This window comes from Anolis carolinensis, chromosome 3 (genome assembly GCF_035594765.1).
Source record: "Anolis carolinensis isolate JA03-04 chromosome 3, rAnoCar3.1.pri, whole genome shotgun sequence".
Lineage (NCBI taxonomy): Eukaryota > Metazoa > Chordata > Lepidosauria > Squamata > Dactyloidae > Anolis > Anolis carolinensis.
The window spans coordinates 198,898,774-198,923,656 of record NC_085843.1 but is presented as its reverse complement, the minus strand read 5'-3'; the positions used below and the strand labels follow the sequence as shown (position 1 = coordinate 198,923,656).

The 24,883-nt window shown below is 39.1% G+C and overlaps 1 protein-coding gene across 2 annotated transcripts; it reads left to right on the top strand.

The window, feature by feature from the left end:
• Positions 1-813: 813 nt before the first annotated feature.
• On the top strand, positions 814-24,590 carry clrn3 (clarin 3). 2 transcript variants are annotated; one of them, XM_062976069.1, is made up of 4 exons: positions 814-922; positions 4,480-4,638; positions 16,324-16,503; positions 23,862-24,590. In XM_062976069.1, exons 1-4 carry the CDS (start codon positions 916-918, stop codon positions 24,131-24,133), a joined length of 618 nt encoding a protein of 205 aa, XP_062832139.1. In that variant the 5' UTR covers positions 814-915; the 3' UTR covers positions 24,134-24,590. The 2 variants fall into 2 exon arrangements, with proteins under 2 accessions (XP_062832139.1, XP_003218622.1); XM_003218574.2 differs by lacking the exon at positions 814-922 and having other exon boundaries at positions 3,691-4,638.
• Positions 24,591-24,883: the final 293 nt, after the last annotated feature.

The window sequence follows — 24,883 nt, the reverse complement described above, 5'->3', positions numbered from 1 at the left end:
GATGCATTGAATAAACCATTTGTTGCCATGCCAATAATATCTTAATATTATGCAAGGTATGCTCTCCTATCCATATGTATGACATCAACACCCACGCGCACCCTGTGATCCTTATTTATTATGCATATATGAAATTCTTTACTGCATCATTGAAATGGAGCAATGGAAACACATTTAGCATTGCACTTTGCAGAAATATTTAAGGAGTTCTGGTTGTTATATATTTGTTTGCTGCACTGGGAGGGTGTGAACAGTGATCCTGAACACTTCGCCTCAAATCTCATTTCAGCTAAGATTGTTGTGTGTACTGTTTTCTCAGCGCTTTGTTTGGAATTGGATACTATAATTTATTTATTTATTTATCGTGTCAGAAGCGAACCAAGGGTACAAGTTGTAATGTATTTGAAAACACTTTTTTTAAAAAAACAACAACAACGTGGCATTATATTACATGTCCTTTGACCAGTAGCTGGTCACTTGGAGTGCCTCTGGTGTTGCTGTAAGAAGGTCCTCCATTGTGTATGTGGCAGGACTCAGACTGCATTGTAATAGGTGGTTTGCTCTTCTCCACATTCGCATGTCGTGGACTCCACTTTGTAGCCCCATTTCTTAAGGTTGGCTCTGCATCTCATGGTGCAAGAGCACAGTCTGTTCAGCGCCTTCCAAGTCGCCCAGTCTTCTGTGTGCCCGGGAGGGAGTTTCTCATCCAGCGTTAGCAACTGATTGAGGTTCCAGGATTTAGTCTGCCACTTTTGGACTCTCATTTGCTGGGGTGTTCCTGCAAGTATCTCTGTAGATCTTAGAAAACTATTTTTTGATTTCAGGTGTTGGCGTGCTGGCTGCTACCCGAACAGGGGATGGGCTGGAGATGTCAATATCTTGGTCTTTTCATTGCTAGCTGCTACTTCCCAACGGATGTCAGGTAGTACATTGCTGGCTAAACAGCATAATTTCTCCAGTGGTGTGGTTTGTAGACATCCTGTGATGATGTGGCATGTCTCATTAAAAGCCACATCCACTGTTTTAACATGATGAGATGTATTCCACACTGGGCATGCATATTCAGCAGCAGAGTAGCAAAGCACAAGGACAGATGTCTTCACTGTGTCTGGTTGTGATCCCCAGGTTGTACTATAATCAATTGTCCTGTTTTGTCTTGCAAGAACAGCCTTAAGACACTGTGGTAAGTAAATGAAAACTGCTTTACTTCAGCAAATCATACAGCACACCCAATGTAATAATGCAAAAGAAAGCAAGGAAGGAAGACAGAGGCAGGAAGAAGACAGCAGATAAGCTTTTCAATGCTAATTAAAGTGATTAACTACACACATTCACACTGACCTCTCTCACCCTAGACTTTCCACAGATATATATTTACCTCTTTGCTTAGTTTTCTCCATACCTCACAACCTCTGAGGATGCCTGCCATAGATGTGGGCGAAACGTCAGGAGAGAATGCTTCTGGAACATGGCCACACAGCCCGAAAGACACACAACAACCCCAAAGCAAGGAAGTCTTAGGGCAAATGCAGTTCTTCGTCTCTGATACAGTCCCAAATCAAATAGCAGTCTTACTTCAGACAAAGAAACAGCAATAAATCCAGATGCAGACTCGGAGCAGGCACACGGGTAGCAAAGGCATTAGAGTTAGTTTGTTACTAGCAACAGCTGACTGCACTTGCTTCTGCTTTATAGCTCTGAGTCCCCTCACAGCTGCTAGGGCAGTTTCTAATTACTCAGCTGCATTCCTGGCAGCTATTCTAGCTGAATGACGTCTCTGCTCTATTTCCTTTCGCCTCTCCTGAAAAGTGGGCCCTCCTCAGATTCCAACTCACCCATGATGGACACATGAACACTTTCCTGCTCCCCTTCCTCTTCTGAAGAAGAGGAATCCCTAACATCAATGCAGCTGATTAAATAGAGTCTCTATGGTCCCTTCTACACAGCTGAAAAAATATCCCACATTTTTGGCTTTGAACTGGAATGTATGGCAGTGTGGACTCGGATAACTCGGTTCAAAGCAGATATTGTGGGATTTTCTGCCTTGATATTTTGGGTTATATGGTTGTGTTGAAGGGCCCTAAGTCCCATTCCAGTGACAATCACTGCATATTATGGCTCTGGTAAAAGTTAGACCATAATTACCTGAAAGCACTGATATGACCAAATGCCATTAAATGATCTCATGTCTGGTCCCATCATACCATAAAGATGTGTTGTAACTCTATGGTAACCTTTAGAGGGTCTAGAAAGCATGGGCAAATGAAAATGTGGGGATCCCTTGATTATGAAGGTCTCACTGTTCCATCTAAAAACACTTCCAGTGAATTTTTGTTGGAACAGAAAATGAATGGAAGATTAACAGAGAGGGAGCCATCCCAATCTCTCTAGGAAGGGAAGCTCAAAGCTTGGGAGCAATCGCCTAAATGGCTTGAGAAGGTGATGAAATTTGGACAAATGCCTACCCTGAAAACCTTGTAGCCTGAACAGGTTCATATAAAATAAAATGCTTCGGAGCCTGGACACAAGGCATTTAACCCCTTGCTGGCCACAACCAGGACTTTGAATAGTACTACCTCTGCTATTTATGTCACTGATGACCCTCACACCTAGTTTCTGTTCCATTTTTCCAACTTCACTTTTGTGTCCAATTGCATTCTATAAATAAAAGCCTACTAAGAATTGTGTAATTTAATTAATCAGTGGAGATTTTTTTTTAAAAAAGCACACAATATTGCTTGCAACAGCATGTGAATTCGTGCTACTTATTTTTCTCTTACAACTATATGAAATGCCAACAATTGTTTCAAAAAGTAGAGAGATTTAAGATATTCATGCTTTAGATCTATGTTATCTAGTGTATATCTCTGGAAGGTTTAATCAAATAAAGGGATTTTCTCACTCGTTTTCACCATGCTCCTAACAATGCCTCACAACCTCTTGGGATGCCTGCCACAGATGTGAGCAAAACGTCAGGAGAGAAAGCTTCTGGAACATGGCCATACTCACAGCAACCCTACATTTATTCTATTGTGTAGATGCACCCTAAAACATTCAGTTTACATCAAATACAAAATTCCATACTTTCACGTTGTGACCTCACTTGTCAAAATAAGAAAACGTACTGCCTCCCAGTTACCAACATTATTTTCAGCTTCTGCAGACTTTGAAAATAAATACTGCAGGTTAATGATGTAAGATCAACTTTAGACATCCAGTAAGTGAGTAAGAGCCCTGGGTGGAGCAGTGTGTTAAAGCGCTGAGCTGCTCAACTTGCAGACCAAAAGGTCGCAGGTTCAAATCCAGGGAGCAGAGTGAGCGCCTGCTGTTAGCTCCAGCTTCTGCCAACCTAGTAGTTTGAAAACATGCAAATGTGAGTAGATCAATAGGTACTGCTCCAGCAGGAAAGTAATGGCGCTCCATGCAGTCATGCCAGCCACATGACCTTGGAGGTGTCTACGGACAACACCGGCTCTTCGGCTTAGAAATGGAGATGAGCACCAACCCCCAGTCGGACACGACTGGACTTAACGTCGGGGGAAACCTTTACTTAAGTGAGTAAACCCTAAACAATTAAATCAATGCATTAAAACAAGCTGGCCCAGATTGGGGGTGGGGAGGTGGGAAGAGGGGAGGGGAGGGAGGGGGGATTTAAGTAGAAACTACTTGGTCTATATTGAAGTACATACTGATCATGTAAATAGTCATTTATATTGATTTATAGAATGTCAAGGTTTGTACTGTAATTTTCAGAAATTAAAGATAATCATTTTGAGACCTAAATCCTATCTAATCGTAGTACTTGTACACCTGTTTCTGATAGAATTGAAGACAATTGATATGTAGTGAGCTTTTTTCCTTTGCATACAGAGGTATAAATGGGCAAGGGACAAGAAGAAGGGTGTGGTATGTGTGTAATTACCATCCGCTATTGGTTATTCATTGCTTTCAGGAAATAATTACAAAGACAGATTTGACCTTAGCATTAGTCCCAACAGCTTACAAATAAAATAATCCCACAAAAGGTTTTGCATGAACAAAATTGTATGGAAATGGAAATATATGTTTTCCACGTTCTCTTATTGAACTGCAATTAACTAAAAAGCGAAAGGGATATGGAAATCCTTCCTGTTCATGGCTGGAGGGCTTTCCTGGTTACTGTGGTAACACTTTCCTGCAGACCAGAGTTCATCTGTTTTACATCTTTATTACCACTGCTGTTAGTCCAAAGTTTATGGGCATAACTTTCTGCCAGCACAGATACCAGTGACAATGCTCTTAGTCATTAATAGCAGAAGAAAAGCTTCTGCTCGTTCAATTTCTCTGTTAAAACAGCTGAAGAGTTCTAAGGGAAGTGAGGAAGAAAGAATCTTAATTCATTTCAAAGAAATATTTTTCGGTTTGACAAAATGCCATCCCGGCGAAAATCCCTGATGTATGCCTCAGCATCTTTGACCAGTATCTGCTCTTTTGTAATAGTTTGCTGTGTCCTTGCAACCAAAAATTGGGTCTCAAGTAAAATCAGCTACAAAGAAGGAAATTCAACAGTGGTGATCACCATTACATATGGACTCTTTGAAGGACTTTGCTCAAGGAACGTGCTACAAGGAATTGGAAAACCAGACACCACTTTCCAAGGTAAATAACCATTGCAGTGAATGGACCGTTGTTGTTGACAACAGTTTAGTTCGATCCAGTTTTTGTACTTGATCATTATGAACTTCAGACCATCGCATTTTCTCATTTGTTTATATGTGGTTAGTTATATGGAAAGCAAAAGTATCATAAGGGAGCAAAGACCAGTAAACCAGTTTTTAGAAAGACAGTTGTCCCTCCATGTTTGCAGTTTTGATTTTTGTAGATTTGGTTTTCACGGATTTGATATAAAGTGTTCTCTCTAGCAATCTCTAGGTTCCCCGGTTTGACTCTATGGTAAACTTCCTCCAGTTATACATATGTATCCGGGGAGCGAAATGAGCGCCTGCTGTTAGCCCCAGCTTCTGCCAACCTAGCAGTTTGAAAACATGCAAATATGAGTAGATCAATAGGTACCACTCTGGTGGGAAGGTAACAGCGCTCCATGCAGTCATGCCGGCCACATGACCTAGGAGGTGTCTAAGGGCAACACCGGCTCTTCGGCTTAAAAATGGAGATGAGCACCAACCCCCAGAGTCGGACATAACTGGACTTAACATCAGGGGAAAACCTTTACCTTTACATAATGAGATAGCTTGGAGATAGGGCCAAAGTCTAAATATGACTTTTCATTCATTTTTCATATGCACCTTATACACATAGCCCCAAAGTAATGTTATATAATAATTATGTGCATGAAACAAAATGTGTGTACTCGGAACCATCAAGAAGCAAAGGCGTCACTATCATAGCTTCACATGTTGACAATTTCAGCTTTTCTTACTAAAGATTTTGGAATTTCAGATAAGAGAAGCTCAGCCTGTAACAACAATATAACCCCTTATCGGAAACTGCAATGATTGATTTTTTTTTTTTTTGCTTAGAGGGGAAACAAATAAGGAAAGATATAGCAGAAGTGTATCAAATAATGCCTATGTGTGAAAAGGGGATAGAGCCCCCCCACCCTTTCTCCATCTCTCTTTCCCTTATCATATTACAACCTGCGGTCATCCACTGAAACTGAACAGTGGAAAATTGTGTGCATAAAAGGATGAACAAATAAAAGGACACAGTACATAGTCAACCTGTGGGATTTGCCACTATAAAATCAGCTGATGGCCTGAAGCTAGGATGGCTTTAAAGGAGAATTAAGTATGTCCATGTCGGATAAAGCTGTCCGTGACTGCTAGTTATGATTGCTCTGTATTCGCTCCAGTTTCAGATGCAGCATGTCTCTCAATACCATTGCTGGGAACATGAGCAGAACGGTGATATCGTGCTCATGGCAGGCCAGTAGATAGTGGTTTCACCATGAGGCTTCACCACTGTGTGAACAAAATGCTGAACTAAGTAACATGGCTTTTCTGATGTCCTTCTGCTTATATATTTTATGTAGCATGTGGTATGTTAAATCAAAACCAATGCAACTCAGGCAGGGCCGTAGCCAGAAAAAAATTTCGGGAGGGGTTTTGAACATTTCGGGGGGGGGGGGGTTGAACCCCTAGCACATACCCCTCCTCGCTACAAACCTGTCAATATCTGCTTGAGATAGTGCCTGGGGGGATTCTTAATGTTTTGCATCTCATAGACTTAGCATGGGGATTTGGTTAACCAGTTAAAATTCATGAGTAAACGAGATTTTTTTTATAACTTGAAAAATTTCGGGGGGGGGGGGGTTTGAACCCCTAAACCCCCCCCCCCCCCCCTCGCTACAGGCCTGAACTCAGGCAATTGCAGTGGTGCATTTTGCTGGGACCTATATATGGAAATACTGTCCATATATATTCAGGTATAACTTTAGAAATTTAAGGCAAAAGATTGACCTCAAAATCTGGGTCGACTTATTCATGTGAGTGCTATACCTTACATTTTAATCAAAAGGAACCATCCCCTTCTCTGAAAGGCAGTGTTTCATAACCAAACTGAGACACAAAATGTGTTACTGAATAGGTAGAGTTTAGTCCTTCCCAGAAAAAAACTTTAAAAAGCAATGACCACTGCCACTCTCTTCACTTCAGTGCCATTTCCAGCTCTTTTGAATGCCTGGGTGTGGAAATGTGTTAGAAAATGTGGGATCAAGGTTGACTTAGTAAAGATAAAGGTTTTCACCTGACATTAAGTCAAGTTGTATCTGGCTCTGGGGGTTGGTGCTCATCTCCATTTCTAAGCCGCCGTTGTCCGTAGACTCCTCCAAGGTAATGTGACCAGCATGACTGCGTGGAGCGGTACCTATTGATCTACTCACATTTGCATATTTTTGAACTGCTAGGTTGGCAGAAGCTGGGGCTAACAGTGGGGGCTCACCCCACTCCCCGTATTTGAACCACTGATCTTTCAGTCAGCAAGTTCAGCAGCTCAGCGGTTTAACTCACTGCACCACTGAGGACTTGACTTATTCATGTTTGACTTATTCCGGGGGGAAATTAAAATACATAATTTTGGGTCCAAAAACTGTTCTAGACATGAGGTTAACTTATACACAGGTATATATGATAGATTATTTAGAACTTTCATAATATTCTACAAATTATAATAATGAAACATTTGATTTCCTGGGGATGTTCCAGATAGCTAATTGTTCACATTTCATGAACAGTATGATACCAGAAATATATATATATATATACACACACACACACACACACACACACACACACACACACACACACACACACACATACACACACACACACATACGGTATCAAGAATTCCATTTTTCTTTATACTGACTTATGGTTATTCTTCCAGAATTATGTCATTCACAGAGATAGAATGGTTGTGAATTTATTAAGGAAAGTAAGTCAACCAGTTGGAATGAATGAAACTTTCTCAAGGACATCCTTAATTGATAGCAAAAAAACTGTGTCTTCTCTTTTTTTATATAAAATCTCTCATATCTAGGCCACATAAGTCCCGTTGAAGTCAAAGGAAAAGTTTTGTATTTTGTTTCCAGAATGTTAGCAAGTGTCCTTGGTAGTCTCCAAATTGTTGACTTATTTATTGTTGCTAGTTCTAAGGGACAGAGACGGATGCATACTAAATGTACTGAGTGAATAATTGATAAAAGAGAGAGAGAAAATAACGTTGAAATGTTTGGAAAGTGTTCACATACTCCTGTTGCTAGGCTTTGAAAAAGATGCATGAAAGAGATTGTTAATACAAAGCATCATACAGCATTGCCTAATGTTTTCTTTTACCTAACAACTCCTACATTGGGAAAAAGAAAACTATAACTCCATGCAAATAACATCAGGCTGTGAAGAAATAATTTGCATGAAGGTCACTCAGAATAATCCAAGATTTGCCACAATTCTCATGTGAGGAAATAGTATTAATAATACATAGTATTGATTAGTTTGGAAAAAAGACTAGTTAAGGTGAACAAATGAAACTATGCAGAGAAGCCTTTGAAATCCACAAGCATGTGGACAATTTTAACAGAAAGGAGGAAACCATGAAAATGAAAAAAATCTGGCTACCATTACTTTTAAAACTCTAAAATCAGGACAGTAAATAAAGAATAAAACTCTGAAAACAGAGAAATTCCAGACATGAAACAATCAGGGCCAGCTAACATATCCCAACAAAGGATTCCCCCAGGCAGGAATCAGCCAGGCCTTGAAGCTGCAAGGATTTTCAATACTAATCAAGGTGATTAATAGCAACATTCACACATGCCTCCAATACACAAGAGTACTTTCTCCCACCCTGGACCTTTCACAGATATATAAACCTCCTTTGTCTAGTTTCCAATATACCTCACAACCTCTGAGGATGCCTGCCATAGATGTGGGCAAAACATCAGGAGAGAATGCATCTGGAACATGACCATACAGCCCGGAAAACTCACAGCAACCCAAATGAGATGCGTATAACATATATGCATCCTACCCATGCTATAGTGGTGATAAATTTTTCACTTGTTTAATAGAATTAGTCCACAGAGCCTTATAAAGAAGTTGAATATTGGAAGACTCAGGACAGAAGAGCTATATGATGGAATTTACAACTCCGATATAGTGGTGGCTGTTAAATTGAATGGCTTTTTCTTATTAATGGTTACCTTCAGTTAGAAGGCAGGTTTGGGGGTGATTGAAATTGGCATCTGGGGGTTATAGTTCACCCGTGTTCAGAAAACACTGAACTGAGTCAACGACAGATCTGGACCAAACTTGACACACAGACCCAACATGGCCAGCTGTGAATATTGGCATGGTTTCGGGGTGATTGCCTTGGAAATCTGGGAGTTGTAGTTCACATGTATTGAGAGAACACTGAACCCAGCAGATGACGGATCTGGACCAAATTTGACACAGAGACCCAACATGCCCAACTGTGAATACTGGGGGAGTTTTGGGAGGACTGACCCAAGATTTTTGGGAATTGTAGTTCACTCACATCCTTATGCATTTTCTAATAGGCACATTAATAAAAAACAAAAGCAAAGATAGTTTTTTCTAAGACATAGCATATGACCAAACTGCTATTGCCTAACACCCAAAAACAAACAAGGTGCTTTTCAAGTAACCCAGGTATCACTGGGTACCCAAGCTAGTATATACGTATATATTCCTCAATGGATTATAGCAAATAATCTTTTATGGCTTTCAGGAAGCACTTCCTTATTTGGAATTTTTGTCTTCAAACTGGCCAAAGCAACTTCAATGACATTTGGATTTCAAGTGGCTAACATTATGTCCCAATGGATTAAAGCAGGCCTCTAGTTTTCCTGTTAAGAAGTCCCTCTCTTTGAAATGTCAATTTATTTATTTGAAACTGGATGCTCTCTCTTGATCATATCCTAAATCGTTTTGACAAATGTTGAAGTATTACCTCCTGATGAGTTGTGACAACCTCCCTTTTAGCTTTAAATGACAAGCCATTTGGAATTTTAATTTGAAATTTGGCATTACAACATGGACAACAGTCCAAAATGTCTTGTCAAGCTTTGAGGTGTCTAACACAGAGAGCAACATTTTATTGTATTGTATTACTGTGGAGGTATTAGTTAAATTATTATCCAGTCTTTCCTCTAAACAAGGATCCTATTTATCATCTATCCCAAATATGGGTTGTTGTGCATTTTCCAGGCTGTATGGCCATGTTACAGAAGCATTCTCTTCTGGCGTTTCGCCCACATCTATGGCAGATATCTATATCTCACAACCTCTGAGGATGCCTGCCATAGATGTGGGTGAAAAGTCAGGAGACAATGCTTCTGGAACATGGCCATACAGCCTGGAAAATGCATAACAACCTAGTGATTCTGGCCATGAAAGCCTCTGACAACATGTATCCCAAATATGTTTTCATGATGTTTAAATTGTACTTTTTTTTGCCCCTTAAAAATACATAGAGTTTAATCAGTTTGTTGATGTTGTATAATCTGCATGCTTAAAATCATATAATCAAAGTTTGGACTGCTTTTATTACTTGGATGAGATTATTTTAGTTTCGTTCACAAATCTATGTTTAAGACCCAGCATTTCTATTTTAAAACTACAATTTAGGTGCAGTATTCAAGAACTGTTTTTCTAAAAGACACTGAATACTATAAAAAGTACAACTAAGATTGACATAATAGGCAGACAGAGCAAAGTAACTATTGTGTAAAACTGACAGTATAATTTTATAATCCAATAAACTGCAAGCAATGGTATACACCATATGCCAGAGTAGTGAAACAACGGTTGAATTGTGTTAGTGTCATACATATGTGTAAGATGTATTGCGCATGTGGGAGAAATGATTCATCATAGCACAACAGATATATTCTGCTAACAGCAACACAAATGGAGTCGTGCATGCAACAATATTGTGCACAGGGTTAACATACTGTGCTCATTGTGCATTGCAGCTGCATCTCATGATTAGACATTGCTCATTGCTCATTGCTTATAGCACAATGTTGCTATTCTGCATGGGGATTGTGAAGTGCTGGTTCAGCATACCTCTATGTGTGGCCATTTATGCTATGCTTAGGGTACATGGGATCGAAGCCAAAGTCTGATCATGTTTATTAAGCAATGGGAAGCAATGGGAAAATATCCACACTTTGCTTATAACCATAAAAAGCATTTTTCTGACACTGTTGGAAATGATATGACTCTTTAGATCAGCCCTTTTTAAACATTTTCAATTTGTAATCCCTTTTTGCCCAATAAATTTTATGTGACCCCGGGTATAGAGGTACAGTAGGGTCTCACTTATCCAACATTTGCTTATCCAACGTTCTGGATTATCCAATGCAGTCTGCCTTTTAGTAGTCAATGTTTTTGTAGTCAAGGTTCCAATACATTGTGATGTTTTGGTGCTATATTCGAAAATACAGTAATTACTACATAGCGCTACTGCGTATTGAACTAGTTTTTCTGTCAAATTTGTTGTAAAACATGATGTTTTGGTGCTTCATTTGTAAAATCATAACCTAATTTGATGTTTAATAGGCTTTTCCTTAATCCCTCCTTATTCTTCAACATATTTGCTTATCCAACGTTCTGCCAGCCCGTGTATGTTGGATAAGTGAGATTACTGTATATGGTTAGATTCATGGGTATGGAGGACCTATAGTACCACAGTAATAACAATTAGAGCATGTCAAACTTCCAAGTACAAAAAATACAGTGGCTCTCAGTGTTTGCTAGGGTTTGATTCCAGGATCCACAGTGAATGTTCAAATCCAATGACATACAATGTTTTAGTAAAATGATATGCCTTAAATAAAATAGCAAAGTCAAGATAGATATAGATATTCAAGCTGTGGATGGTGGAATTGGTGATGTAGAGGGCCCATCTTATTGCAAGCCAAACTTTGTAGGAAGGGTTAGGCTTGCAATAGTTAAGAATTAGAAGGTTTCCTCTTATTTCCTTCAAGCAAGGGAATGTAATTGGGGAGAAGGAAGTACAGTAATGGCTGGAGGGGCTGGCAGAGTTTCTTCTCTGGGCCCATCCAGACAGTACCTTTATCTCAGGACCTACAACAGCAACCAGAAAGGTGGCCAGATGCCATTCCCTGTAAACCCAAGAGCAATTGCTGCAAAAGGCAAAGAACGTGAGATATTCAGGTGCAGAAATCATGGGAGTTTTTATCTGGGTTTGTTCCCGGGTTTTAAATGTTTGTTCCTGATTGGTCAGTTCCTAAAAAGAAGTTGACACTTGAGTAGAAGGCAAAAACTATGTCCTAGTAAGAGGAACTTTGTCCTTCACCTGTTTAATAAAGGTTGTGGCAGAAAAATAAAGTTCCTGGGGTGCAACAAGTACTTTCACATTAAGTAGTACAGAATGAAACAGGAACAGACACTTTCAAACCAGGTACAGAATGTCATCTTTACTGTAATTAGTCAGACCTTGTTGTATGGCCATCTGTGCAGACAGGTTTCATGGTGTACTTGTGCCAGGGAACAACAGGATGACATTGTCGGGTTATACATGTCAGTTCCTCATTGGGTGTATGCTGACAACATGGGTACAGTTTAGTAAATGGCAAAATCTTACTACTGGCTGTTGGGACATGGATGAGCTGGAAAGGAATGTAAATACTGAGAGCCAAGGGCATGCAGGTGGCTAATAAGAACAGCCATGTATAACCCAGGAACAGCACCCTATTGTTCGATGCCACAAGTACACAACCAAATTTGTCTGGACAGATGATCAGGTAGCCAGGCTGTAAAAATAGTTGATAGTGACAAAGTTCTATTCCTGGCTGGAAAGTGAGTGTTCCTGTTTCATTGTGCAGTGCTGACTTGGGCAGTAGTGGTCCTACCCCGTTAGCTTTGTTTGTGTGGCAGATACTTCATGAAATGTTTGGAGGTCACCATTTTTCTGGCCAGGACAAAGAACAGAACTTTTGCAGTGATCCGCATATCTGAATCTCCAAATATCTGCATATCTGCATCTCGCCAGTTATAAATGAAAACTGCCAAGGTTTTTGGTTGAAGTCCCATGGCAACCATCTCAGGACCCTCTAAATTTTGGAAGAAAGCAGCAAGTCTGGACAACAGAGGCAGAAATTCCTGGACTAACCAGTCTGTTTGTGAACCTCTTCTGAAGTCTTGGAATTTTTTGCCCCTGTTTAAAACCCATGATGTAGTGCTCTCTGGAAGCTCCTTCTTCCTCCTTTGCTCTTATACCTTATTTGTCTTTCCTTTTCTCACCTCCAGTTTCTCTACTGCCAGGCAATTTCTTTCTCAGTTATCCATCCACATGGCCAGCTGCCTCTACTGGGCCCATTTCCCGTCCCTTAGCATTTTGAGCTGAGCTTTTTCTTTTGCTCCTACTCTGCAGGGGGAGGGACCCCAACACTGAGCTAAGGGGACCTCATGGGCTCACTGTTAATGGGACCTACAGTTTAAGAAGCTCTGGTTTAGTTGAAGCTTAGGCTGACATGGAATGGAAATGCTTATGTCCCATTACCCTTACAAACTACAAAAATTACAAAACCTGTTTGCAACGTGCCACATCCCAGTGCATTATTCAGATCCCTGGTATCTTATGTAGAACTCACAAGAATACAGGACTGTAGCTGCTGAGCACAGGAACAAAATGTAGGAAGTGCTGTAAAACACTGCAATGAAGTAGTTGCCTTTATCCAGCAGTTCTTGAGCAGCAAGGAATTTGCTCGCAAGAGCAATTTACTCATATAATAAAAGGTCAGTTAATTAGTAGCCTTACTGGAGAGCTAACAAAAACTTCTGATATTATCCTTGAAATTTATTGCGGGTGCTATTCAGCTGAACAGTATACTCGATCATCACTTTTACATCTTGGATGTTCAACAGTGCAAAGCACACCAACTTTAATCACACTCTTAATAGGCTGCCATTAATGATGTATTTGATGTAATAAACAACCATAGCTTTATAGACTTCTCAGAATAGAAGCAGAATGACTTGGCACACCTATAAAAGTTGTCTCCCAACATTTTTTAAATTTTTTGTTTTATTCAGGAAAAATCTACCCAATATACTATCTACTGTGAGCCCTTGTTACTTGCTATGAGTTGGTTACAGAATGTCTCCATATATATCAAAGTCTGTGGATGATCCTGTCCCATGATGTAACATTATGTACAATGTTATAGTAAAACATGTCCCTTATATAAGATAGCAAAACCAAGTCTTGCTTTTTTGTATTTAAAAAATATTTTCTATCCATGGATGATTGAATCCATCGGTGCTGAATCGAAGGTACAAAGGGCCAACTGCATTGCATTTAAAAAAGTGATTTTATTAAAGTTGTCCAATAAAATGTATAAAAACAACAGAAAAAGGGGAAGAGGAAAAAGAGGAAAAGAGAAAAGAGAACAAATGTAATAACAACAACAACAACAACAACAACAACAACAACAACAGGAAAAATAGGGGAAAATGGGAAAGGAGGGTGGGGGTATGCAAAGGGATAATCATAGGGGTAGTCAAGGAATTAACATGAGGATGGTAAGAAGGGGAATTTCTGCATTGCATTTTTAACCACATAGTCTGCCACCATAGTCAGGAGAACAGTCAGATATAATTTTAATTTTTTTAAAAGTTAAAATAATTCGATTAAGCATTCATATTCTCCCTTTCCATGCTCATTTCACACATAGAGAGTCAAATTTGGCGTTTTTGCTCACAAAATGTACTTGCTAATAAGAAAAAGGCTGCCCTGAATTCTGTACTTGTAAAAAAGTAGGATGTTACTACTTTTGCTAGTTAGGCATTAGAAATCCCTCTGTTTTAATTCTTAACACATAACAAGCCTGTTTGTGAAACCACACAGCAAAGAATATGCAACATGCTTCTGAAAAGTCATGTTGTGACACTATCAAACATTTAATTCAATGAAGTTTAGCAATGGAAAAGTCCAATCAGCATTTATTGTATTAAGCATAACTTTAACAGCTGCTGGCTCCCATATCAATGATCATTAAACCTAAATTTAGTTCAATACATCAATATGAAAACAGGTACAAAAGGTGTTGCTAAACAATCAAACAAAGGACTGTTACATTCACAGTAAAAACAATCTTTTTCTCTTGAAGGATGAATTTACTCCTCTTCTCATAAACAATAAATGTTCTTTAGTTCTTTAATTGTTCCACATAAACAAATTGAGTCCTCTTCTTATATATAATGATTGTTCTTGTTTCTTTATTATTATTTTCATATTGATGTATTGAACTAAATTTAGGTTTAATGATTTCTGTATTACTGTAATAGTGGATACTTGTCTTTGTAGTTCCAGGGAACCCATTTTCTTTTTTGGTCCCATATCAATGATGTAATGAATCTACTCCAGAGTTTAGCCCATGCATTAAAGGAGCTGTCCAAAGTGCTGCACTCTATAGCCAAAATAGCCTCAGTATCTTAAGAATAGTCTAGCACAGTGATTCTCAACCTTCATAATGCCGCAACCACTTAATACAGTTCTTCATATTGTGGTAACCCTGCAACCATAAAATTATTTTGTTGTTACTTCATAACTGTAATTTTGCTACTGTTATGAATCGCAATGTAAACACTTGATATGCCGGATGTATTTTCATTCGCTGGACCAAATTTGGTGCAAATACCCAACATGCCCAACTTTGAATACTGGTGGGGTTGGGGGCCAAACTTCCCACACAGAACCCCCATGACCAGCAGAAAGCACTGGAGGGATTTGGTAGGAATTCACAGTGATTTAGGGGAGAAGTAGTTCACCTACCCCTGGAAAGCACTGTCAACCCAAAACGACTATGGATCTGGACCAAATTTGGCACAAATACCTGATATGCCCAAATTTGACTACTGGTGGAGCTGGGGGGGGGTTATTTTGTCATTTGTCAGAGGGGTCTTTGGAGACCCCCTGACAACCTCTCGCAACCCCCAGGGGTCCTGACCCCCAAGTTGAGAAATGCTCGTCTAGCACCTTTAAAGCTAACCAAAACCAGATTTACCAATTCACAAACATTCACTATTTCTTGGACAGCTATTCAAAATTTTAAAAAATGCATGCCTTTCCTAAATTCCAATTACAGCAAAAGTGGGGATCACCTAACCTTCCAGAGGTTGATAGACTCTTACTGCCATTTGCTTTAGCCAGAATACCAATGGTGAGAAGTGAGGGTAACCTGCCCCAGACCCATCTTTGATATACAGTGAGTTTGAAAATAGAATATCTGGCAAGGATCAGGGTATCATTGAGATCCAGCTTAGCTCAGGAAAACCATTAACAGGGTTAGATTCACTTTGCACAAATATATATATTTCTGGTGCCCTGCCTCGTCTTTCTAACTGCCCCCAGAGTCTCAATTTGGATTCCTTGCAAATGTGTTTGTTTTTACTAATATGAGTGCCTGAAAAATGGAGTTGACATTTGGACACTTGTTGTTTAGTTTAGCTTTTAGTTCAACTTTCTAAATGCTGGAAATAAAATATAATCACTCAAGAATTCCACTTAAGGGTTGTGAAAAACTGAATGAGCTAAACATGTCCTAAGATTTAGGTCAACTTGACTGATTCACGGGCTTCACTTATAGATAATGATACTCTCTAGAGAATCAAACATGCCTAATTATATTTGGCAATGGCTTTCATGACCATCCACTGTTTCTTAGCATGGATGCACATTTTTAGCTTTTTACATAATAACTCATAGAAATTACTTCACATAAAACATGAAGTATTCATCTCTGCAGTTTTTGATATCCAAAATATTATTTTTCAGTTACAGATTTACTGGAAAATACCACAATGAAGACTTTCAACATTGTAATTATTCTTCTGCTGGTTCTTCATTTGCTTAGCACCTTCCTCAGCTTTGTGTTTACATCTTATAATGCCATTAGCAATCCCTATCAAACCTTTTTGGGCCCTATTGGAGTCTATACCTGGAATTCCATCTCTGGTAAGTAATGTGCATTGCACTTTGGAATATTTTTGAAAACTTGATATTGCAATATAATTATGTAATTGTTAACTCAAAAAATTTAAAAAAAAAGTCAAAGGCAACAAAGCATTGAACTATTTGTTTATATAAGGTTTGAAATCAGAAAATCATCTTCTATAGCAAACAATGTCATGGCATGGTTTAAAATCTGTACTAACTGAAATATTTATATCAAAATTCTTCATAAATTTTATTTGCTGATAAATAACCTAAAGTCCAAAAGAGCAGTGAATTCCAATCTCAATAAATATCTGATAGATAGCTTGAAACAAACCAAAACTTCATAAAGAGCCAAACTAAACTGAACTTCAGCAGTCTTGATAGAGGAAGAACTAGCATGCAAAATCTATACTAGAAACAGCTTTCCAAATCTAAACGAACCTGCAGTTGTCAGTGTAAACCAAACTAAATGTAACTTGGCACACTCAGATTAAATATAAAACTACTATAGAGATAACTGATTAAGAAACAAAGTGACAAAACTTCTCCTAAATTTGTTCTGGATTCAAGAAGGATGCAGTATTTATTATTATTATTATTATTATTATTAATAATAATAATAATAATAATAATAATAATAATAATAATTCTCACCTCCCTGAGAGATGCATTACAATTTGTTGTACTTGAGATTGAATTGCATCTCCTTCCTGGAGAACCCAGCAGCTTGTCCACATCAACAGTACTCACCAATTGAAACTGATCCAGTGTAATCCCACTCACAGAGTTGCTGGACACCTCATTGTTGGCTTCTGCTTTAATGATATCATCTAAGTTGGCTCTTATGCAAGAGATTGTATCTGTAAAATGGTTGTTAAAAGCATCGCAGTGAAGGTTCTAGCAATGGATTTGGAGGAGAGGGCACCTGGGTTAAGCCTTTCACCACTCTGAACACTCGGCTGGACGTGAATCTGCAGACACAGTGCATGCAGAGAAGAAATTTTTTTGTGGTGCATACTGCTACCTTATAGGAGCAAAAATGCCCTCTATATCATGTATTGAGGCATAAAAGTTGAGTTTTTCACCATCTGTACTCTAGTTGTGATTGTCACCAGGGAACCATATTTGTAACGGGTTGCAGATTACATTTCGGAGTGATCGTGTCAATGTCCCTGGTTAGATTCTGACTCCATTTATTGACTAGAGATTCAACAGCATTGTTAGTAATGCCAGCCATAGAATCCTCTAAAGCCTCCTGGAATATCAGAAGATCCATTAGCCTTTGAGGGCAGAGCATTTTAATAGGTCCTCCACCCCTGCACGGCTCTGATATTCGGAGATATTGATCACCTCCGCTCACAGATCCATATGTTCCGAGCTGAAAATCGCCTCAAGGGTACGACCTGCTGATTGAATCAGTCCAGAAACCAATTGGGATAGGCCCATGTTTGTCATGGATACCATGGATATAGATACCATGTTCACATCCACACACAGACACACATTCAGGCACATCCAGAGTGCATCTACACTGTAGAATGAATGCACTTTGACATCACTTTAACGACCATGGTTCAATGCTATGGAATCTGTATTTTTGACTGGAATTACACTTTAAGAATGTATCTGTTTCAATTTACATATAAATTCAACTTAAGAACAAATCTACAGAATGTATATTGTTCCTAACTTGGGGACTGCCTGTAATATTTTTCTCCCACCATGTCATGTGGGAGCCACTTGAGTTATCTGCCAACCATAATGTGAAGTGTAGTCTGAACATGGGTGGAAGTTGAAGTGGTAAATATGTACTAGTTTTTAGTCTGTGGTTTAAAGGAGCTATCCAGAGTGCTGAACCTATTTGAGTATTAGTTGTTAGGCTTGAGCGATCCATGAAAAAATTGATTCTAAACTCGTTTCAAAAGTAGGGGGCGCCAGCGTTTCGTTTCTGAAGTCATTTCCGAATTTTGCCCCCCAAAAATTCGAAATTAACGAAAATTCGTTATTTTCTAAATTAATTCGTTAATGGCGGACGCGCATGCGCAGTGGCCAAAAAAAAACAGCAAGAGGGGAGATTTTACAGGACTCTCCCGCCCTCATTTTTTGAGTGATCTTCTTCAAACTTGGTACAGTGGTAGAACACATTTAACACTGATAGCTCACCAAAATTTGGAACGTTTCCCTTATCCTCTGATTTTTGGCGAATTTTCATAGCTTTTATAATAAACCATTTTTTAATAATTGCAGAAATCTGTTCCTGGTTTGAAAGTCTTATTTCCTGTTTCATTGGGTTGTCTTTACTGTGAAAGTCATTGTTCTACTTCAGAAACTTTGTTTTTGTGGCTGAAACTTTGTTAAATTGGTGGACCAAACCATAATATGTTCCATCCATGTCGCTTGCACAAAGTTCAGGCAGTGTCATAGATTTTGCCATGTTTCTATGACAGAACCAATTAGGAAATGACATTTATCACCCAGGAACAGAAATCATAGTACACCATCAAATCCTTCCTGACAGATGGCCATCAGCCTCTGAATAAGGAAATTAGTTCCTGGTTTGAAAGTGCTATTTCCTGTTCCATTGGCTTTTCTGGGCTGAGAGTGTGTGACTTGCCCAAGTGGGTGGCAGAGTGGGGAATCATGCCACAATTGGAGTCCAAAATTCAAACCTCTTCCTCCCTCCTTCTCTCTAAACTTCTCATACCTTCCAAGAATTCACATACTGTATGAAAGTTTGGTCAAGATGGTCAGAGGAGGGCAACTAAAATGATCTAGGGTCTGGAGAACAAGCCCTATGAGGAGTGGCTTGAAGAACTGGGCATGTTTAGCCTGCAGAAAAGAAGGCTGAGAGGAGACATGATGTATAATATGTGAGGGGAAGTCATAGAGAGGAGGGAGCAAGCTTGTTTTCTGCTGCCCTGCAGACTAGGACACTGAACAATGGCTTTAAACTACAGGAAAGGAGATTTCACCTGAACATTAGGAAGAACTTCCTCACTGTGAGCTGTTCAGCTGTGGAACTCTCTCCCCGGGCTGTGGTGGAGGTTTCTTCTTTGGAGGCTTTTAAGCAGAGGCTGGATGGCTATCTGTTGGGAGGGATTGGATGGTGTCTTCCTGCCTGGCAGAAGGGGTTGGGCTGGATGGCCCACGAGGTCTCTTCCAACTCTACTGTTCAATGACGCTATGATTCTAAGTGAGGACAAAAGGGGGTGGGGAATGTTAAGAGGAGAGAGGGCCTGGAACACCTGGGAATTGTAGTTTGCAAGTGGGCATAGTACTATTGGAGAAACGTTTGCTTCAGCCCAATGCTTTTATAAATGGTCAATATTCAGAGGCTTCCTTCTCCTGCATTTTGAAAGCTATTATGATGAAATTTGCCAGAATGGAAGCAAAAATTAAGTACTCTTAGCCTATCAAGTTTCATAATGTTTGACCCATCCACTGATTTTTGGGGATTTCTGAAGCAACATTTTTTTAAAATGTTAGCAGATCGATAGCCACGCCTCCCTGTCCTTCTTCCTTCCACTTTGATTGGCTTGCTAAGGCTTCTGGGAAATGGAGTTTTTTCTCTCGTTATGGCGAATTGCTTCATTAATGGTCAATATTCAGAGGCTTCGTTCTCCTGCATTATGAAAGCTATTATGATGAAATTTGCCAGAATGGAAGCAAAAATTAAGTACTCTTTGCCTATCAAGTTTCATAATGTTTGACCCATCCACTGATTTTTGGGGATTTCTGAAGCAACGTTTTTTTAAAATGTTAGCAGATCGATAGCCACGCCTCCCTGTCCTTCTTCCTTCCACTTTGATTGGCTTGCTAAGGCTTCTGGGAAATGGAGTTTTTTCTCTCGTTATGGCGAATTGCTTCATTAATGGTCAATATTCAGAGGCTTCGTTCTCCTGCATTATGAAAGCTATTATGATGAAATTTGCCAGAATGGAAGCAAAAATTAAGTACTCTTTGCCTATCAAGTTTCATAATGTTTGACCCATCCACTGATTTTTGGGGATTTTTGAAGCAACATTTTTTTTAAAATGCTAGCAGATCGATGTCCATGCCTCTCCCTCTCTCCCTCTTCCGCTCTGATTGGCTGAGAGGCATGCCAACATGGCTTCTCCTCTCAGAGGGGCTACAGCTTCATCCAAAGACATCAGAAACAAACGAAAAAAGGTACTTTTATTATTCAAATTCGTAATATTTGTAAGGGCAGTGAGCAGATGGTTCAATATTAATTCAAAATTGCTTACGAAATGAATTTTTAACGAATTTAACGAAAATTTGCTCTAGCCTATTAGTTGTAGCTTTACAATGTCTTTAGCCCTCTCTACTAGAGTGATGATGCCTGACCAAACTTCAAATCCCAATATTTTTCAGCTTTGGACAGCAAAGGGAAGAGTTAACACCCTTGTGGTGTTTGTTTTGTTGTTTGTGCCCCTGTTCAGAAGATTTCACATTCTGACCTTTCTGTCCCTGTGACAACTGAATGTTGAAAAAAATGTGTTGCTGTGGAAACAGGTTTTGGTGAGAAAGTTTCAGTGGAGACACTTTTCCCTCCTGATAACTCTTTCAGGAGTGAATTTCCCTTCCTAGGAATAGATTTCTCTCACTTCCTGTTGTCTCAGTGCCATTCTTAACTGTGAGTCTTTTGTAAGTTGGATACTTGTAACTCAGGGACTGCCTGTACATGCCCATCCTACAATTTCATCCTAATCAAGTTGCAAAGTCCCCAATTTTTTTCTGTACATGAGGTCAAATTTAGAAAGAAAGAAAGAAAAAACACTCACAAGTGTCTCCTCCCATTTCTGAATATATATATATATATATATATATATATATATATATATATATATATATATAAAGTACCATGTGAAATGACTAACATTTCACTTTTCTTTCATCATACCCCAAATCTATTCCCCAGGTAGTTGTCTCATTCTGTAAAAAATGGAACATTGTTCTTCTGCATTGGATTAGCGCGAATTCTCCAATTTCTATAGACTAATTTGCAATTGGTGATCTATCCTTACTACTCCTTGATATCTTAATTGGTCCTAATAAAAATATAACCCTTTCTCCCTGAAAAAACAGGTACAGCTACCTGGGGTCTTTGATCTGTCCTAGCTATACACCGTACAAACATGCTTGATGCATGATATTTAGGACTATCATTTTGTGAGCATAGTTAGATACTTGACCCATTTTGGAACTGAATAAAAAGGTAGCAAGCAAACTAAGGCTGAAAAAATAGGGCAAAACTTTGCTGCAAAAAGAATTAGCAATACACTTGAGGGGGAAAAAGTATTTTCCAGATTCATCGGAAAGTTGTGATATGTAGACTGTAAGATGAACTCCGTCAAACATTTCCCTGGAGATATAACCCTTCATTCCCCTATTAAGCTTACATCTGGTTTCCTTTGATGTATTTTGCTATCCTTCTGATCCTGCGACTGAAATAACTCCATTTCTTACACTGAATATGTCTCAAGAGACTCCTGCTTTTTGTAACAGAAGCCTTTGGACTAAAAGAATTTATTCAGGAGAAAAGGAGACTAATATTGCAAAACATATCAGTACTAAATAGAAGTTAAGCAACAGCTTCCCCCTGTCTGTTGCTTTCCAGATGAGTTGGACTATAACTGATATTACCCCCATGCAGCCAGTGGGGATCCTAATAGTAACATTTCCCCAATTTGGTTGGACATGATGTAGTTGGGGAACCGTGGTTAGGGAAAGGGGTATACAGGAAGTCTGCTTTTTAAAACAAGAAGTACTATGTGCTTTGCAATTGTTTCAGTGTGATGTTTTAATTGAATTGATTATTGATTTTTAAAGCCTCTATTTTAGATATTTTGTTTTAACTTACATTGTAAGTTACCTTGAGTCCCATTTTAGGGGAAAGGCAGGATATAAATAAATAAAATAAATACATAAATACAGTTCATCGCAGCTGCTGGGAAATATCTTGCAAACAGACATTCTTGGCTAGAGAGGTCTACTTCAGGGGAGAGCACTGGAGATCTCCAACAGAGAATTTCAAGAATAGAATACTGGCTGTTAAAGTGGGATCAGAGTCCTAGAGCTGTCTCATCTAGATATACTCTACTACAAATATAGTTGACACTCTATATAATAATAATAATAATAACAACAACAACAATAACAATAAGAACAACAACAATAATAATCTGTGTGTGTGTGTGTGTGTATGTATGTGTGTTTGTATATGTGTGTGTGTATGTGTGTGTGTGTGTGTGTGTGTATATATATATATATATATATGTAATGTGCATAATTAGGACTGAGTTAACAACAAAACTACTGGGCCAAATCACACCAAATTTGGCCACAAAACTAATCACTTTCCAAAAAGTGACAATCAACCTCCCCCAAAGAACAGATTGGCCTATATCCATTTTTCACTCCCCCCCTTTTTTGTCCCGAATGGTACGCTCCCCTCTTTTTCTTTTACTCTCCGCACTTGCCCTGAGGGGGGCAACTGTGTTTAAAACTGACGAGGGAGCCCCGCACATGGAGAAGAGCAGGTAAAGAGAGATCCAGCTGCCAGGCCAGTTCTTCTTGGAGCAGCTCCCCTCCCTCCTCGCACACACAGGAACACATAGATCTCCAATTAGAAATGGGGGGAGGGAGGACGAGGAAGAGCTGTTCTCCCCCTGGCTGCCAGTCAGAAGGGTAGGCCCTGCCCCCTTTAGACCCCACCCATTTCATGTCATAGCAACCCCCCTCAGCCACAATGGCACCCGAGAGATAGACAGGGTTCACTTAGGGCCCTTCCACACAGCCCTTTATCCCAGAACATTGAGGCAGAAAAGCTCACAATATCTGCTTTCAACTGAATTCACACTCAGATAATGTGAGATTTTCTGCCTTGATATTCTGGGATAAAGGGCAGTGTGGAAGGACCCTTAGGTCTCTTCCACACTCCCGATAAAATACAGATTATCTGATTTGAACTGGATTATATGGTAGTCTAGACTCAAGGCCCTTCCAAACAGGTATATAACCCAGAATGCCAAATAAGATAATCCATAATATCTGCTTTGAACTGGATTATCTTGAGTCCACACTGAAATGCAGGATAGACATGAGTTAGCTAAATGCAAGAGAGACATGACTTAGATAAAATACAGGGTGAGAAGAGCGGCTGGATGTCATTAAAACTCCTTCCATTTCATGCATTAATTAAAACACTGTTTCATTAGTACTGATCTTTGCTCCCAGCCTGAGACACTTTGATTCAGTATTTTTTGTTCATGAGAGCAAAAAACAAACAAAAACAAAACATATTATAAGCATTACTCATTGGTTGATCATTCCCCCCAAAATAATATCAGCACAATTTTCTTTCCTATGTTTAGGTGTCTGCTGTCTTCTGATTTTGATATTGTTTCCTGTGAATGTGGAAGTGAATGAACTGTCTGCGGAGCTAGCAACCAAGCATTGCACGTCTCCAGGAGGAATCAAGGCCTCCAACAATTATGGATATTCATACTGGATCATGCTTCTGATGGCCCTTTTCAATGCCGCAACTGCTGTCATAATTGTATTCTATCAACGAGCAAGGTATTCAAAAAGGAAGGAACAGGAGAGACCTATGGAATGTGCTCCAAAAGATGGCATTTTATTTTAATGAGATCAGCATTCTGGGATCACCCTCATCCCTATTTTGGAATCAAACTGTATACTTCAAGATCCAACCATTGTGAGATTTTTTGTGGCCTGTGGACTCATGTGTTGTAGATAATTCTATTCAATGATATTATTTAACTCAGTAATTTCCAAACTCTAGATATTTTGTACTTCAACACCCAGAAGTCCCAGCTGAGTCTGAGCTGAACTCAGAAATTCTTGGTAGACCATAGTTTGGGAAATACATGGTTTAAATGAATAAAACAGAAGAACATGTGACTAGACAATCAGGACTGGTAGTGGAAATTCCTACTCTCAGTTTAGGTGGTTATTTATTAAGCTATAATGGTAGATAATTTATTTCAGTAATCTTTCACAAGTATCTTTCCAACTAGGAATGCAAAGCTAAATACAAACTGCTAGAGAATAAACACCCATTCTGGAGCATTATTAATTCACTCACTATACTATGAATAGTATTGTTATCCAAATACCATGTTTGTGTGAAAATAAGACACTGTCTTATATTTTTTTCCTCAAGAAGACACACTATGTCTTATTTTCAGGGGGTGTCATATTTTTATTAAGTATTATGAGTATGTCTATTTTTGGGGAAACAGGGTAGTCACATTTTCCAGGATACCAGAAAAAAGGGGGGGGGGACCCAGAAAAAAAAAGACTTATGGAAGAGAAGGAATGAGACAAGAAGGAAAAAGATGACAAACTCAGATATCCTATTTCACTCATTTGC

What these genes read in the sequence shown, in the direction of transcription:
- clrn3 (XM_003218574.2), top strand. Translation starts at nt 4,410, where the DNA reads ATGCCATCCCGGCGAAAATCCCTGATGTATGCCTCAGCATCTTTGACC. An exon ending in ACCAGACACCACTTTCCAAG is followed by an intron (nt 4,639 to 16,323) that starts GTAAATAACCAT and finishes ATTATTTTTCAG; the next exon opens with TTACAGATTTACTGGAAAAT. An exon ending in TACCTGGAATTCCATCTCTG is followed by an intron (nt 16,504 to 23,861) that starts GTAAGTAATGTG and finishes TCCTATGTTTAG; the next exon opens with GTGTCTGCTGTCTTCTGATT.